This window comes from Salmo salar, chromosome ssa01 (genome assembly GCF_905237065.1).
Source record: "Salmo salar chromosome ssa01, Ssal_v3.1, whole genome shotgun sequence".
NCBI lineage: Eukaryota > Metazoa > Chordata > Actinopteri > Salmoniformes > Salmonidae > Salmo > Salmo salar.
In genome coordinates this window covers 23,075,668-23,093,918 of record NC_059442.1, presented here as the reverse complement: position 1 = coordinate 23,093,918, position 18,251 = coordinate 23,075,668, and the positions used below count along the sequence as shown (strand labels likewise).

Below are 18,251 nucleotides of genomic sequence, written 5' to 3'. Positions count from 1 at the left end.
TCCCTGAAGTTAACCTCATACCCTCTCTTCTTCTTTTCCTGTCCAAGCCCTGGATATGCGACCATTGGGATCCAGCACAATTACTCAGGTCACAGCACCACTCCCCCTCACCGTGGGACCCAAGCACCAGGAAAGCCTTCCCTTCATCACCGCACCCGCACACAGTCACCCTTGGCCTCCATCTCCATAACCTCACGGTCTCCTGGTCGAAGATGAGAATCTCCGCCTGGGGACCAGGATCCCGGAGGACCTTCTTTCCCACACCCTGTGGCTCCACGTCAGTGGAGGGTCCTGTGAGTGTCCTCCAGCCCATCAAGTGGTCCTCCTGTATCATTGGCCCCGTGTTTTGGGATGTAAATGTGGACATCGGCCAGGCTCTGGAGAGGGAACCCGCTCCTGCCATCTGCCCTCCAGAGGGCATGCACGTCCCCATGGGGATGAGAGATCGGCTGTTGACCTGGGCACACACATCCCTCGCCACTGAACACCCAGGTATCACCCGCACCATCCAATCCATCTCAGATAAATACTGGTGGCCCACCTTGGCACAGGACGTCACCAACTATGTCTACTCATGTTCTGTATGTACTCAATCCAAATCTCTCCGGCACGCTCCAGCAGGTAAACTACCTCCCCTTATTGTGCCTCAGCGGCCTTGGTCACATCTGTACACAGACTTTGTAATGGATGTCCCGCTTTCTGATGGTTTTACCACTATCTGGTTGTTGTTGAAAAATCCTCCAAATCCTGCTGTTTTTATCCCTCTCTTTGGTCTACCTACTGCTCTCCAGGTCGCTGAGACACTATTCCAGCAGGTTTTCCAGCACTATGGCCTTCTGGAGGACATAAACTCAGCAAAAAAAGAAACATCCCTTTTTCAGGTCCCTGTCTTTCAAAGATCATTTGTAAAAATCCAAATAACTTCACAGATCTTCATTGTAAAGGGTTTAAACACTGTTTCCCATGCTTGTTCAATGAACCATAAACAATTAATGAACATGCACCTGTGGAACGATCATTAAGACACTAACAGTTTACAGACTGTAGGCAATTATGGTCACAGTTATGAAAACTTAGGACACTAAAAAGGCCTTTCTACTGACTCTGAAAACCACCAAAAGAAAGACTCCCAGGGTCCCTGCTTATCTGTGTGAACGTGCCTTAGGCATGCTGCAAGGAGGCATGAGGACTGCAGATGTGGCCAGGGCAATAAATTGCAATGTTCGTACTGTGAGACGCCTAAGACAGCGCTACAGGGAGACAGGATGGACAGCTGGACAACAACAACTGCCCGAGTTACACCAGGAACGCACAATCCCTCCATCAGTGCTCAGACTGTCCTCAATAGGCTGAGGGAGGCTGGCTTGAGGGCTTGTAGGCCTGTCGTAAGGCAGGTCAAATCAAATCAAATTTATTTATATAGCCCTTCGTACATCAGCTGATATCTCAAAGTGCTGTACAGAAACCCAGCCTAAAACCCCAAACAGCAAGCAATGCATGTGAAAGAAGCATGGTGGCTAGGAAAAACTCCCTAGGAAAAACTCCCTAGAAAGGCCAAAAACCTAGGAAGAAACCTAGAGGAACCAGGCTATGAGGGGTGGCCAGTCCTCTTCTGGCTGTGCCGGGTGGATATTATAACAGAACATGGTCAAGATGTTAAAATGTTCATAAATGACCAGCATGGTCAAATAATAATAATAATAATCATAGTAGTTGTCGAGGGTGCAACAAGCACGTCCGGTGAACAGGTCAGGGTTCCATAGCCGCAGGTAGAACAGTTGAAACTGGAGCAGCAGCACGGCCAGGTGGACTGGGGACAGCAAGGAGTAATCATGCCAGGTAGTCCTGAGGCATGGTCCTAGGGCTCAGGTCGTCCGAAAGAGAGAATTAGAGAGAGCATATTTAAATTCACACAGGATACCGGATAAGACAAGAGAAATACTCCAGATGTAACAGACTGACCCTAGCCCCCCAGACACATAAACTACTGCAGCATAAATACTGGACAGGTCCTCATCACTGGAAACAATGTCTGTCGCCTATGGGCAAAAACCCACCGTCTCTAGACCAGACAGGACTGGCAAAAAGTGCTCTTCACTGACGAGTCGCGGTTTTGTCTCACCAGGGGTAATGGTCGGATTCGCGTTTATTGTCGAAGGAATGAGCGTTACACTGAGGTCTGTACTCTGGAGCGGGATCGATTTGGAGGTGGAGGGTCCGTCATGGTCTGGGGCAGTGTGTCACAGCATCATCAGACTGAGCTTTTTGGCATTGCAGGCAAACTCAACACTGTGCATTACAGGGAAGACATCCTCCTCCCTCATGTGGTACCCTTCCTGCAGGCTCATCCTGACATGACCCTCCAGCATGACAATGCCTCTAGCCATACTGCTCGTTCTGTGCGTGATTTCCTGCAAGACAGGAATGTCAGTGTGCTGCCACGGTCAGCGAAGAGCCCGGATCTCAATCCCATTGAGCACATCTGGGACCTGTTGGCTCAGAGGGTGAGGGCTAGGGCCATTCCCCCCAGAAATGTCAGAGAACTTGCAGGTGCCTTAGTGGAAGAGTGGGGAAACATCTCACAGCAAGAACTGGCAAATCTGGTGCAGTCCATGAGGAGGAGATACACTGCAGTACTTAATGCAGCTGGTGGCCACACCAGATACTGACTGTTACTTTTGATTTTGACCCCCCCCCCTTTGTTCAGGGACACATTATTCCATTTCTGTTAGTCACATGTCTGTGGATCTTGTTCAGTTTATGCCTCAGTTGTTGAATCTTATTATCTTCATACAAATATTTACACGTTAAGTTTGCTGAAAATAAACGCAGTTGACAGTGAGGACGTTTCTTTTATTGCTGAGTTTAGTGTCTGACCGTGGTCCCCAATTCAAGTCACGGGTCTGGAAAGCCTTTATGGAGAAGCTGGGGGCCATGGTCAGCCACACATCCGGGTAATGGCCTCAGTGTAACGGGCAGGTGGAGAGGACCAACCAGGAGCGGTGGAGGTTCATAAGGAGTCACTGCCAGGACCGGCAGGGGGAGTGGGCCCGGTTCCTTCCCTGTGTGGAATATGCTCAACTCACCGTCACTCCTACACCGGGCTTACTCCCTTCCAGTGTGTCCTGGAATATCAGCCATGTGGAACATCGCCCACGGGAGGCTCCAGCGTGCCGTCCGTCGTCAGAAGGATCAGGCAGACCGCCACCGCAGTGAGGCTCCCATGTTCCATCCTGGTGATCGCGTCTGGCTCTCCACCAGGAATCTCCCGCTCCGCCTGCCCTGCCGGAAGTTGAGCCTCCGGTTTGTGGGGCCTTCACGGTCCTCCGGAGGTTACCTCATTGACCCTATCGGATAGAACTCACCGCCAACTACCGGATCTCACCCTCCTTTCATGTTTCCCTCCTCAGGCCAGTGGTTCCTGGTCCCCTGGCTGATGCCACCCCCCCACCCCGGACATCGAGGGGACCCCTGCCAATGCTGTTTGACTTCCGTCTGGCCTGATTGGTGGAGTGCTGCAGAAATGGTTGACCTTCTGGAAGGTTCTCCCATCTACACAGAGAAACTCTGAAGCTCCCCCTGATTTCTCAGTTTGGCCGGGCGGCCAGCTCTAGGAAGAGTTTTGGTGGTTCCAAACTTCTTCTATTTAAGAATGATGGAGGCCACTGTGTTCATGGGGACCTTCAATGCTCCAGACATTCAATGCTTCCCAGACCTGTGCCTCGACACAATCCTGTCTCGGAGCTCTACGGACAATTCCTTTGACCTCATGACATGGTTTTTGATCTGACATAAACTGTCAACTATGGGACCTTATAACTCCTGAGCTAAATTGTTTAGACCGGCCAGGGCCTTGGTCACTGATCCATCTGGAGCTGTGTTCTCAGGGATGAAAGTACAGCATTCAGATCCGAATATCACACACACACCACCCTTTTCAGCCAGAAGCATATCCAAAGCTATTCTATTCTGTAATACCATCAAAGTAGTCGCAGCCGTCTGTTCTGCTAACCCTTGAATCGCATCTCTGTTATAGTTGATGAAACGCTGCTGGTTATAATAAATGTAATTTATCCAATCTACATTTTTATTGAGAGTCGACCACCAAGAAAGACTTGATTCCAATCCAGCCCATATCTGATTCCTAGCTTTAAACTCATCAGGCACCCCCCTTGGAACTCCAATGCTATCAAGGTAAACTCTATCGTCGAACGACCCTGACGGAGCGCCCCTCCTCTCTCTTCTACCTGGCACTAGGTCTTTGTGTTGGATAAGGGTGAAGGGCATGCCGAACTGTACCAATGCACAAGTACCAGTCCAATTCGTAGGCAGGCTAGGCCACAGCTTCTTACCCCCACACATCCACCCGACATCCGCTCTAGGACTTTTTATCTTACTGAAGTCCTCGGGACTCAACCACCCAGTCAGGTCCCTCATAGTTTCAGTCGTCGTCACGTTCTCTGTCCTATTGCATGTTCCTACTTCCCCTACATTCCGCCCGTGAGTGTTGTATCGGGTCAGACAATAATAGTCTCCTCCGGCGACTGTAAAAGGGCGAAGTCTGGACCTAATGGGCACATGGGGATACAGATAATGCAGATCAGTACAACTGTCATTGTCTGGCTTCCCTGCCTTCATGAACAGCTTTACCATACATGCCATACCCCTGGGTGAATTTCTTCCATCCAGTGGGAAGGGAATGGTTGTCAACTGAGGTTTGGCTGTTGCGCAGGCATAGCATTCTTCCTTGACCACTGACCTAGCTGTATACTGAATCCATTCCAGCCATAGGTTAGAATCCCCAAACCCGGTTTCCACCTCTATCACTTCCTTAAGATCTTTCGTCTGAATTATCCTTACCGGTCCTTGACTCTGGACAGCATCATGGGGGATGTCTATGTCCTCAGGGTTTGTGCTTGTATTCTGGCTAGTCATGGAATCCTTTCCTACCTCAAGCTTTGCTACTCTGAATGATACCAGAGTGTCAACTGAAGTCTGGTCAAATCCCACAAACCATAACCCTAAATCCTCTTTCTTTACGCTTCTAATGGCTATTCGTACCTTTATGCAATACTTCCCTCGCTCTGGATTACAGTCAAAAACCCTGACCTTTACGATGCTCCATCTGTTTCTATATTGGGTGTGTGGATTGACATAGCCTTCTCTCTCTGTGTGAGCTATGACCTGATTCCGTGAGTTATACAGGGATCTACACAGATATCTTCCCCATGAAGTCAAGAGTCCTAGACTGCCAGGAGGTTAGGGACCTCATTTGGTCTGCATAGAACTCTATTGAGACATCCTTCCCTAACTCTACTCTCACTTCCTTTTTATCCAGATCGAGTGACCTTTTGTACCTAGGCAATAAAAAATCCTCATCTTCTACACTATGGGTCAAGTTATCACTTTCTGACTTCTCGAGTGGTTCATGGTGTATTTAGGAATATGGCACCCACAATCAGACAGCTCAGACTGACCAGTACCCCTGTAAAGCCCCACCCCCTCCCGGAGAACATATCACTGGCTAGAGGCAAACCCACACTTTCACTTCTATGAACGCACACAGTGAGGATCGGGCAGGTTAGGGAATCTTCGTTAGAGAGGTAACCCCCGAACCTTATTGGTATTCGGTTCTTCTCCTAACTCTGTGATTGTTCGACAGTGTCAGTGTGTCTTACCCTCCCGCAATGTGTGATATGAACCCAGGTAGCTCTTTCAGCTATTCTCACAAGAAAAGCTGTTAACAGGAGCAATTGGTATGGCCCCTCCCACCGTGGCTGCTTCCAGTTCTTTTTTTCCACAGGGACTGGATCCACACCCAGTCTGGTGTGGATCAACCTTGCCGCATATCTAAACAATGACTTAGGTAGTATTGGTAACTTATCATGATACCAAATACCGTCCTTATACAAATTGCTCCTAACTTCTCCCATTTCGAAATCTCTTTCACTGGTGCTCTAGACTGACAATTTTAATATAGCTTTGTCTATGTTTACTTCCTCTTTTAAGAACTGCTGTGTCGACTCCTGTGGTTTAAGACCTGCCTGTTTTGCTCCCGCATCGGCTTTCCTAATTCCATTCTATCTTATCTCTGGCTGTCATAGCTTTACCATATATCAACTCAACTTTCCGGTATGTAATGCAAAGTCGGATATCCACGCACGACAATAGTTAATCATTCTAAGAAAACTCATCTGTTTCTTATTAAGCAGTTTAGGTACTTCTAAAATGGCTGCTTTTCTGGTAGAGTTAAGTGTTCTCTCTTCCTGTGCTATAGTATGTCTAAGATAACTTTCCTTTTTCATAGTCGCAACTTCTTCTTTCTTACTTTGTGTCCCTGTTCTGCCAAAAACATTAATAGTCCCAACATATCTGCCTTACAGCCCTCCTGAGAAGGATTCTTAAAATATCATTTTCATAAATCAAAATTTAGCTTCCCTCTGGGGGCTCAAATTTTCCTAAATTACTAATAATTACTTTTAATAAAATCTATAATTTGACTTTAGGACTACTTATCCTAAAATAACTCCTTTAATTAACCCCACATCAACGGGTCCTTGGGACCATAACACGGAGGGTACCGCTTCTAACTCTTCTTCCTGTGCCTAAGGATATCGGGCGCTACAGCGATTTTTGAAAAAAGTTCATGCCCATTTTAAACGGCCTCCTACTCAAACTCAGAAGCTAGGATATGCATATAATTAATACTTGTGGATAGAAAACACCCTAAAGTTTCTAAAACTGTTTGAATGGTGTCTGTGAGTATAACAGAACTCATATGGCAGTCAAAACCCCGAGACAGATTGTAACAGGATGTGGAATTCTGAATTGCGGACTCAATTTCATCACTTTGCCTATAAATCACACCGTGTGCTATGGTTCATTGAGCACTTCCTATTGCTTCCACTAGATGTCCCCAGTCTTTACAAAGTGGTTTGAGCCTTCTACTGTGAAAACGGACAGAATGAGAGTCTGTGGAACGTGGTCACATGGGGAGGGCCATCACCATTATGACGCCGGCGCCCCTGGCTACCCTCCCCTTTCGAAACGTTTTGAAAGACAATGCAATCGTCCCCCTTGAATGTTATTGGAGCTCTGGTTGAAAAAGGCCCTAAAGATTTATGTTATACAACGTTTGACGTTTGAACGAACTTAAGTAAATAAAAAATCTATTTTGGTAAGAGAGGAGTCCCTCGCACGACGGTACTTTTGGTGCAGCCTTCAGAACGCGCTAACAAGAAGACATAAAGGATTAACTTTTTCGAACGAAAATACATTTGTTGTGGACCTGGGATTCCTGGAAGTGCCTTCTGATGAAGGTAATCAAAGGTAAGGGATTATTGACAATAGTATACAAGACTAGATTTGATATGCGATTGTTCCAAGATGGCGCTGACCTGTATTGCTAGCCTATTTTTCTGAGTATCGCATCGCAAAGTGTGATTACCCAGTAAAGTTATTTTTAAATCTGGCATTGCAGGTGCTTTCAAGAGATGCTAATCTATAAATCTTAGAATGACAATATTACATTTTTAAAATGTTTTCGAATAGTAATTTAGTAAATTGTAGCGTTGTTTCACCGGACGCATTTGAGGGAAAATAGTCAACGTCACGCGCCGACGTAAAATGCTGTTTTTATATATAAATATGAACTTTATCGAACAAAAGAATGCATGTATTGTGTAACATGATGTACTAGGAGTGTCATCTGATGAAGATTGTCAGAGGTTAGTGCTGCATTTAGCTGTTTTTTGGTTATTTGTGATGCATGTGGTTGGTCGGAAAATGGCTATGTGGCTACTTTTACGATATACTCCTCTAACATAATCTAATGTTTTGCTTTTGCTGTAAAGCCTTTTTGAAATCTGACAACGTGGTTCGATTCAGGAGAGGTGTATCTATAAAACGATATAAAATAGTCCTATATTTGAAAAAATATATATATTACATTTTGTTATGCAAATGGAGATAGGATTTTTCGCTGGATGTCGAGCCCGTCCAGAGGCTAAGTTAAAAAAATAAATCATCCTGTCATTAACCTCTTACATCTATACGTTCCGCTAGCGGAACACCTGCTCCAATATCCAATGATAGGCGTGGCACGAATTACAAATTCCTCAAAAATACAAAAACTTCCATTTTTCAAACATATGACTATTTTACAGCATTTTAAAGACAAGATTCTCCTTTATCTAACCACACTGTCCGATTTCAAAAAGGCTTTACAGCGAAAGCAAAACATTAGATTATGTCAGCAGAGTACCCAGCCAGAAATAATCAGACACCCATTTTTCAAGCTAGCATATAATGTCACAAAAAACAAAACCACAGCTAAATGCAGCACTAACCTTTGATCTTCATCAGATGACACACCTAGGACATTATGTTATACAATACATGCATGTTTTGTTCAATCAAGTTCATATTTATATCAAAAACCAGCTTTTACATTAGCATGTGACGTTCAGAACTAGCATACCCCCGCAAACCTCCGGTGAATTTACTAAATTACTCACGATAAACGTTCACAAAAAACATAACAATTATTTTAAGAATTATAGATACAGAACTCCTTTATGCAATCGAGGTGTCCGATTTTAAAATAGCTTTTCGGTGAAAGCACATTTTGCAATATTCTGAGTAGATAGTCCAGCCATCACGGCTAGCTATTTAGACACCCACCAAGTTTAGCCCTCACCAAACTCCGATTTACTATTAGAAAAGTTTGATTACCTTTGGTGTTCTTCGTCAGAATGCACTCCCAGGACTGCTACTTCAATAACAAATGTTGGTTTGGTTCCAAATAATCCATTGTTATATCCAAATAGCGGCGTTTTGTTCGTGCGTTCAAGACACTATCCGAAGTGTAAATAAGGGTCATGCGCACGACACATTTCGTGACAAAACATTTCTAAATATTCCATTACCGTACTTCGAAGCATGTCAACCGCTGTTTAAAATCAATTTTTATGCCATTTTTCTCGTAAAAAAGCGATAATATTCCGACCGGGAAAGCGTGTTTACGTACAAAAGAGAGAGAAAATAAAAGCATGGGATCCCCTCGTGCACGAGCCTGAGTCTCATAGTACTGTGACTGGCCACTATCCAAACGCGCTAATGTTTTTCAGCCAGAGGCTGCCTCGATATCATTCAGCTTTTTCCCGGGTTCTGAGAGCCCATGGGAGCCGTAGGAAGTGTCACGTAACAGCAGAGATCCCCTGTATTGGATAGAGATAATCAAGAAGGCAAAGAAATGGTCAGACAGGGTACTTCCTGTACAGAATCTTCTCAGGTTTTGGCCTGCCAAATGAGTTCTGTTATACTCACAGACACCATTCAAACAGTTTTAGAAACTTTGGAGTGTTTTCTATCCAAAGCTAATAATTATATGCATATTCTTGTTTCTGGGCAGGAGTAATAATCAGATTAAATTGGGTACGTTTTTTATCCGGCCGTGAAAATACTGCCCCCTAGCCATAACAGGTTAATCGGGCCCCACGTCTAAGTGGACCCCAGGTTAAAACTTTCTCTCTGCTCTCTCTATGGCTCTATCACTTTCTTCTCATTGGTTCATATTACAAATATGTCAAAGAACTATAAAATCCATCATAATTATCATTTACACAAATTACCTTAAAACCAGTATTACAAATGACCTTAAATTGATAATCTAAATGGCCCTCCCATGAGGCTGATCAGACCACAAAGGAGTGCCATGATAGAGGTCAAAAGTCATACCACCCTTTCAAAACAGTGTTTCTTATTATATTAGACAAATTAAAGCAAAAGCCATCACATTTTCTACATGTTGGATCCCAGGTTCCCAGAACATTCCCTTATCACATATTTAATTAAAACTCAGAAAATAAAACTTCTAAAATTCCATATGTGTGCATGCCCCTTTAAGATATCGTGGCCCTTCAGCAAATGTAAATATCACCAAACCCAAAAGAAATAGTACACACAAACCCAAACATAGTATTTTAAAAACACCAACAAATAGTTATACACTATTTGTTGTGTGTATGTATTTGCTAACCCTTGTTAAAAACAAACAAAACATTTCCAGGCCTTTTTCAATTTGGTAGAAATATGTTCACTTGCTCCCTCCAAGATTATAGCCCTAAGAAACCTTCCAAAAAGAGACAATGAAACACTTATTTTCCCAGAGAAAAAAAAACACCACCACTTGGTCAGCATTCATTATACTATACCAATTCAGAAACCCAAATGTTGACTACAAACAAAACCTAATAATAATGATAATTTCATTGTACTTCAAATCTATGAACCTCCCCTACTTAATATACTACTTGAATAATTTGACCCACGCTTGCTTTACAACATTAAAACCCATTCAGTCTCTAAACTCAAAGTGCTTGATAGGAAGTTATGATGTAAGGATTCCAGGCATATGCGTTGTTAGTGGCTGTGATGTAGGGTTCAGCCAGGAGTGGATACTGTCGGAAGAGCCAATGAAATGGTAGGAGTGACAACCCAGCTTCAAGTGGTGTCAGATTTCCCATCCTGTTTCACACAGGTAGAAGATACAGTAAGTAACAGGTAATATGATAAGTCATTGTTTTGCCTTTATGGAAAAAGTTGAAAGGATTAATTCCCTTGATGATTTGAGAGTGCCCCCCTCCCTCTCACCCACTGCCATGCCCCACCTCTTCATCCCACAATAGAGTTACCTTGCACCAGGTAAACCTTTGATACTTTCCACCAATCAGGTGCGAGGAACAGCAGAAGAACAACAACTGTTATTCACCTCTGGGTGTGGTGGTCTCTTATGTTAGTGGAGGGCTGGAGGCCTTCTGGAACAAGTTTTAACTGGAAGAAAGGACTCTGCATGGAAACTATTTATTGTGTTTGTAATTTTAAAAAAAAATCGGTTTGAGTATGTAATATTGTAGTTCTTTCACCAAAACATTATTAGGCTAATCCATTGTTGTCACTAAGAATCATCTGACATTAACCATAATATCTGAGCTCTAATTGATGGACACAGTAAACTATATAAAATGGGTCTATTTGCTTTTGTGCTACTAAGGGATTAACATAGTTTGATAATTAGCCAAACCAGATGTGTTTTTATTGTATTTTACATATAATAGGCCATGTGAAGGACAAAGTCACAATTTCTTTATCATTGTAAAGTGCAGTCTGGACTGTCAGGAGGCAGATATCTATCGAACTAGTGTGATTAGTGGATGCATCAGACTGATCATAAAAGAGCGAAGAGTTGTGTATTCCAGCGAAAAAAAAATCTGTAAATCCTAAAGCTACAAGAATTTTTTCCCCCACCCACAGGCATACTCCAAATACCCATTACTCAAGGCAACGACGGTCTACCTGTAGAGCGGGCTAAATCTCTGCGTAAAACGAATTAACCCAAGACAAATCTACAGAAAAAGAAAAGTGATTTATGAACAAAGGCACAAACAACGGATTAACATTTGTTAAGTAAGTGGAATGTAGGCTATCTATTTTTAAATATAATCTGTTACTTACTTTTGCTGTGTGAATTAGTTGAGCATGGGGTGTAGGCATTTGTATTGTTTTATTGCGTTGGTGTTGAATTGTAGCCTACGTTTTGACATGCGTCACCTATTCCGTTTAAGTTGTTTGACAAAATTCAGAGATTTACCGTACATTGTACCAATGTATCATAAAAGTTTATACTCAGCCACCTGAAAATGCGCAATAGAAGAGGTTATGAGTAAAAGCTAGTTTGATGAAGAACCATGGTGCCTGTACGTTGAACTGTATCCATTCCTTTTTTGGGGATAATGTTTGAACAGTTCACATTGGCTTTATACCAACATGTTACATTTCTAAGCAGGCATAAGCAATGAGGGGAACAAAGAACATTTTTTAGAAAGATGATGGCACTGATGTCCTTCCCTGTACAGCCAAACAGTAAAAATCAGATTTATTAGGAAAATCATACTTATCCAATATCACAGACATCCCAACTGTTATAGCTAGGTCAGTGTGTGGTAAAGCAAGTTAAACCAAGACCTACTATAGCTGCATATGCCTTCATTTGCATTCCCACCTTGCCCAATTGTAATCCCCCCCCCCCAAATTCGAATTGATCAATTGCCACATTTACAGTGCATTCGGAAAGTATTCAGACACCTTGACTTTTTCCACATTTTGTTACATTACAGCCTTATTCTAAAATGTATTAAATTAAATACCCCATAATGACAAAACAGGTTTTTAGAAATGTTTGCAAATGTATTACAAATAAATACCTTATTTACATACAGTACCAGTCAAAAGTTTGGACACACCTACTCATTCCAGGGGTTTTCTTTATTTTTACTATTTTCTATAATAGTGAAGACATCACAGCTATGAAATGACACATATGGAATCATGTAGTAACCCAAAAAGTGTTAAACAAATATAAAATATATTTTGATTCGTACAACACTTTTTTCCATATGTGTTATTTCATAGTTTTGATGTATTCAGTCCCGTGTGGCTCAGTTGGTAGAGCATGGTGTTTGCAATGCCAGGGTTGTGGGTTCGATTCCCATGAGAGACCAGTATGGAGAATTTTTTTTATGAGATGTATGCATTCACTACTGTAAATTGCTCTGGATAAGAGCGTCTGCTAAATGACTAAAATGTATTCACTATTATTCTACAATGTAGAAAATAGTACAAATAAAGAAAAACCCTGGAATGATTAGGTGTGTCTAAACTTTTGCCTGGTACTGTAAGTATTCAGACCCTTTGCTATGAGACTCGAATTTGAGGTCATGTGCATCCTGTTTCCCATTGGTCATCCTAGAGATGTTTCTACAACTTGATTGGAGTCCATCAAGAACCCGATGGTTACTCTGACAGAGCTCCAGAGTTCTTCTGTGGAGATGGGAGAACCTTCCAGAAGGTCAACAATCTCTGCAGCACTCCACCAATCAGACCTTTATGGTAGAGTGGCTAGACGGAAGCCACTCCTCAGTAAAAGGCACATGACAGCCCGCTTGGAGTTTGCCAAAAGTCACGTAAAGACTCTCAGACCATGAGAAACAAGATTGTCTGGTCTGATGAAACCAAGATTGAAATCTTCGGCCTGAATGCCAAACGTCATGTCTGGAAGAAACCTGGCACCATCCCTACGGTGAGCATGGTGGTGGCAGTTTTTCAGCGGCAGGGACTGTGAGACTAGTCAGGATCAAGGGAAAGATGAATGGAGCAAAGTACAGAGAGATCCTTGATGAAAACCTGCTCCAGAGTGCTCAGGACCTCAGACTGGGGCGAAGGTTTACCGTCCAACAGGACAACGTCCCTAAGCACACAGCCAAGACAACGCAGGAGTGGCTTCAGGACAAATCTCAATGTCCTTGAGTGGCCCAGCCAGAGCCCGGTTTTGAACCCGATCAAACATCTCTGGAAAGACCTGAAAATAGCAGTGCAGTGACACCCCCCCCCATCCAACCTGACAGAACTTGAGAAGATCTGCAGAGAAGAATGGGAGAAACTCCCCAAATACAGGTGTGCCAAGCTTGTAGCATCATACCCAAGAAGACTCTTGGCTGTAATCGCTGTCAAAGGTGCTTCAACAAAGTACTGAGTAAAGGGTCTGAATACTTATCTAAATGTGATATTATTATTTTATTTTATGCAAACATTTCTAAAAACCTGTTTTTGCTTTGTCATTATGGGGTATTGTGTGTAGCTTGAGGGGGAGAAAACAGTTTAATGAATTTTAGAATAAGGCTGTAACGAAACAAAATGTGCAAAAATTCAAACGGTCTGAATACTTTCCGAATGCACTGTACCTGTGTGTAAAACTTTTTGGTTGTGTAAACCTTCTCAGGTAAATATTACAAGGATAAAAAGTGATCTTTGTTGACAAAGTTCACTTTATATGCATGTCAACATATGGGATATGTGGAAGTAAACTAATGACAAATCTATTGAAAAGGGGAAACAAAATGCCACTGCATTCAAGTCAATTTCTCAAAAAATAGATATTATACTTCTGGTTCCTATAAAAGGCACATCAAAGTAATAGCCCTACACCCCAAAAATCTTCACGTGTTTGTGAAGATTGTGAAATGAATTTATACCATGATCCAGGTTATAGTGATGCCTCTCTCCCCCATCTTCTCTTTTATCTACTCAGGTTGATCCAATAATCAAGCTAAAGAAAGCTCATTCTAAAAAGGGGGCTGTCAACATCCAGCCCCAATCATGGATTGGAAGACCTTCCAAGCCCTCCTGAGTGGGGTGAATAAGTACTCCACTGCGTTCGGTCGTATCTGGCTCTCTGTGGTGTTTGTGTTCAGGGTAATGGTGTACGTGGTGGCGGCGGAACGCGTGTGGGGCGATGAGCAGAAGGACTTTGACTGCAACACCAAGCAGCCCGGCTGTGCTAACGTCTGCTATGACCACTACTTCCCCATCTCCCACATCCGCCTGTGGGCCCTGCAGCTCATCTTCGTCACCTGCCCCTCCTTGATGGTGGTGATGCATGTGGCATATCGCGATGAACGTGAGCGGAAGTACCACGCCAAGCATGGCAACAAGACCAAGCTGTACGAGAACACAGGCAAAAAGCACGGCGGCCTCTGGTGGACCTACCTGATCAGCCTCTTCGTCAAGACAGGCATCGAGATCTCCTTCCTCTACATCCTCCACAAAATCTATGACAGCTTCTACTTGCCCAGGCTGGTCAAGTGTGAGGTCAGCCCCTGCCCCAATCAGGTGGACTGCTACATCGGCCACCCCACAGAGAAGAAGGTCTTCACCTACTTCATGGTGGGCGCCTCGGCCCTCTGCATCGTGCTCAACGTCTGTGAGATCATCTACCTCGTCTCCAAGCGTGTCGCTCGCATGGCACAAAAGATGAAGAGAAGAGCGCGCACCTTGGCCTTGCATGAACGGTACAACAAGGAGAATTCCTGCAGCGACTGCAGCACTCTACCTATGTCTCGGCTGGAGAAACAATCCTTAAAGCCCCAGTTTCCAGGCCACCTTCAAGCCACCTTACCGGCTCACATGCATGCGTCTGCCCCTAATCTGTCCTAGAGTGGATGTCCACTCTATCCCAAGACTGAACCAAACATGGAGGCCTATGGAGCCAGGCCTCACCTCATTGTTCAAGCCTGTTCAAGCTGGTCCTCCTGTAAGACTTTGTATGAGAGACAGACTTTTCTCAAAGTCTCTACTGCCCTAGCTATTACTGCCTTATACTGCCATGGAGCAAGGCTTTGTATTGATGTCCATGACCCTGGGACTAGACAACCCTGTCGTGAGCCACATTCCATTTTATACAACTAAACTCCTACTGCCAGACTGAATGACCAACCCTTCCAACCCATTTCCCTTTACTATCAATGTTTCCCTTTCAATGCAACATAGCGAAACAAAATGTACTATGCAAGAGTTAGCATGCAAAACTACTGTCACTATGGAATACATTTTTTGCAGGCAAAACGCATCGGAGTAGGATTCTATTGCATTGACACGCACGACTCAGACCGTACTCTACACAGACTGGTGTAGCATAACCAATCAGAGCTGCAGTAGGCCTATTTAAGAAATTAGGCCCACGGGGGTGTGGTTTATGGCCAATATACATCGTGCATAAGAAGGGCTGTTCTTACGCACGACGCAATGCGGAGTGCCTGGACACAGTCCTTAGCCGTGATATATTTGCCATATACCACAAACCCCCGAAGTGCCTTATTGCTATTATAAACTGGTTACCAATGTAATTAGAACAGTCTGATGTACCACAGCTTTCAGCCAGTCAGCATTCAGGGCTCGAACCACCCAGTTTATAAATGCAAATTGATCATTGCCATATATGGATCTGTGCCATTCGCTTTGAACTTGACTGTGTTTACAGCATGAGCGGTCGTGAGTAGATGCACTTTTTTATTTATCAAAGCAAGAGCTGCATGTAGCCACATGTGCACATTTTGTTCATATCCTTTGCTAGTTAGTGAGTTATTAGCCCAGTTATAAATAATAATAATTTGTAGTCAGCAATGGGGGAGTGATTGCTTCATACAAGAGCACAAAACGTGTACATTTCTTTGAAAATGCGAGTTGAGTATGAGCTTTTTTTTTGTCTTAAAGGGGCAGTGTTGTATTTTGAGACAGGTTTGACTAAGCGAAGTAGCCAATAGGCAGCAGAGGGTAACATAATTTGTCATATTCTCTGAAATAATGTTTTGGGAATAATACTGCATGTTATTTTGTAAAGTGGTTTCTTACCTCAAACAATACAATTACCTTTTCAGTCACCTCCTTGTCTGAAGGACAAGGTAATTTTTTAAATGGTAGGCCACTCTGGTAGACCTACATTATGATCAAATAGCCACAGTAGCCTTCTTGACCACCGTCTGAACCTGTAACTTAAAGCGCTCAGCAGACCTGAAATTTGCTCTGTGCCAAAAAATATTTGAGGGAACATAAGCTAAGAGGTGGGAGGGCGAAGAGTGAAATGCTCACAGGGAACTATTTTGTCAGTGACAAGCATCTATTCAAGACACACCTGGCAGAGGTATTCACCCACATCACCGATACTTTGGAGGTGTGCTAAGGAGCTCTAGAAACAGGGACTACTAGAAAGAAAATGCATTTCAGAGATTTGCTTATTAATTACTGAAATGTGTTGTTACTTGCCTCAAAGACATTTGTATACTCTCTGTTTTATGACTTCAATATGAGACAACAGAATGATAACAAATATCTTTGCTTTGACAGTGTTGGTGCAAGATTAGTCTAAACTGGACAGTGGCTTACCACTACTTGGCGATGGTGCAACATAATTAATCATTTATTTTGTTTGATTTAAAGCATGCATTCTAATAGAAGCTCCTCAATCATTTAATCACTTTTGAAATTGTTTTTACTCTATTACAAGACTACATCTGCATGGTTCCTCTCATATTTATGTTGTAATGCCACAACAGATTGTCTGTGTTTGTACATGCTTGTACACAAACGTTCCTCATCCAAGGCCTATGTTGATTCAAATGAGAGACAAGGAATGCTGCTGTTTAATTTATCAAGTCCACGTATGCAAGTAAATGCTGGCATCTTGGAAAGCTGGAGCACAAAATCTGACTACAGAGAAAAGTGGATAAAACAGTGTTTCTCAGTGAACAATGGTGTGGACACCTGATAGCCTCACATTGTCAGGAACAGAACCTTCACAATCAGCTTCAAACTTCTGTTTTGTACATTATTTTTTTATAAATAAAATATGAACATTTATTTTACTTTGGTATCATTCATATTACAGTAGTGGACTTCATTCCTGTTACTGTTTCACTTTATCTGGAAAATTACTCTTCAGGTAACTCGGTATTCAGTAATATTAGATATTTGGCCACATTTCTGTCTGACTTAGCCTGAGTGACTAGATCAGAACATGTCTAATCGGGACCTTAACAGCCCCACGTGACATACAGGACCAAGCCAGTAGCACAGGGCAATGACGTCCTGTTATACAGGATGTTTAATTCATTAATGTACACACATGCACAGAGAGTGAATAGAATTTCCCAACCTCCCAACCTCAACCATTACCTCCCACCACTGAGATGACGGTTAGGGTTCCATTCAATCAGTATCGCTTAAGCGTTACAGATTGCTTGATCTACATTTTCGACTGAGCTGACATATGCAGCGTTTACCGTGAATGCAGTCTCCGCTAACGCGGGAACATTGCCTTTACATTTCTATCACGCTGTAACAATGAACTTCAGCGATACAGATTAAATCCAGCCCTTAGTCTATAGAAGACTCCGATTGGATTCCTGTACAGTACGTCCTATGGTTTACAAGTATCTCAATGGTACCGCCTTTGATTGGTTTTGGAGTGATAAAAAAAAAAAAACATGTTTTACCTTTAACTACGCAAGTCAGTTAAGAACAAATTCTTATTTACAATGACGGCCTAGGAACAGTGGGTTAACTGCCTTGTTCAGGGGCAGAACGACAGATTTTTACCTTGTCAGCTCAGGGATTCGATCTAGCAACCTTTCGGTTACTGGCCCAACACTCTAACCACTAGGCTACCTGCCGCCCCAATGTGGATTCCTCAGCTAGTCTAGTGTTATAAACTCACCAGAACTCTAGGTGATTCATCTCTATTTCCTGGTTGAGTAGGCAGTGTCATGCTGGTAGATATTTCAGCTACACTTCCGTAGCTGTGTCACAGACACTGGCTGTGTAAATGCACAAGGTTATGCAATTTGTTCGATTAAATATGC

At 43.1% G+C, this 18,251-nt stretch overlaps 1 protein-coding gene across 2 annotated transcripts; it reads left to right on the top strand.

Annotated features, from left to right (window-relative positions):
* The first annotated feature begins 10,718 nt into the window (after positions 1 to 10,718).
* Positions 10,719 to 17,255, top strand: gjb3 (gap junction protein beta 3). 2 transcript variants are annotated; one of them, XM_014157241.2, is made up of 3 exons: positions 10,719 to 10,900; positions 11,314 to 11,466; positions 14,147 to 17,255. In XM_014157241.2, the coding sequence occupies exon 3, from the start codon at positions 14,215 to 14,217 to the stop codon at positions 15,049 to 15,051; it is 837 nt and encodes a 278-aa protein (XP_014012716.1). In that variant the 5' UTR covers positions 10,719 to 10,900; positions 11,314 to 11,466; positions 14,147 to 14,214; the 3' UTR covers positions 15,052 to 17,255. The 2 variants fall into 2 exon arrangements, with proteins under 2 accessions (XP_014012716.1, XP_045571038.1); XM_045715082.1 differs by lacking the exon at positions 10,719 to 10,900 and having other exon boundaries at positions 11,015 to 11,466.
* Positions 17,256 to 18,251: the final 996 nt, after the last annotated feature.

What these genes read in the sequence shown, in the direction of transcription:
- gjb3 (XM_014157241.2), top strand. Translation starts at nt 14,215, where the DNA reads ATGGATTGGAAGACCTTCCAAGCCCTCCTGAGTGGGGTGAATAAGTAC.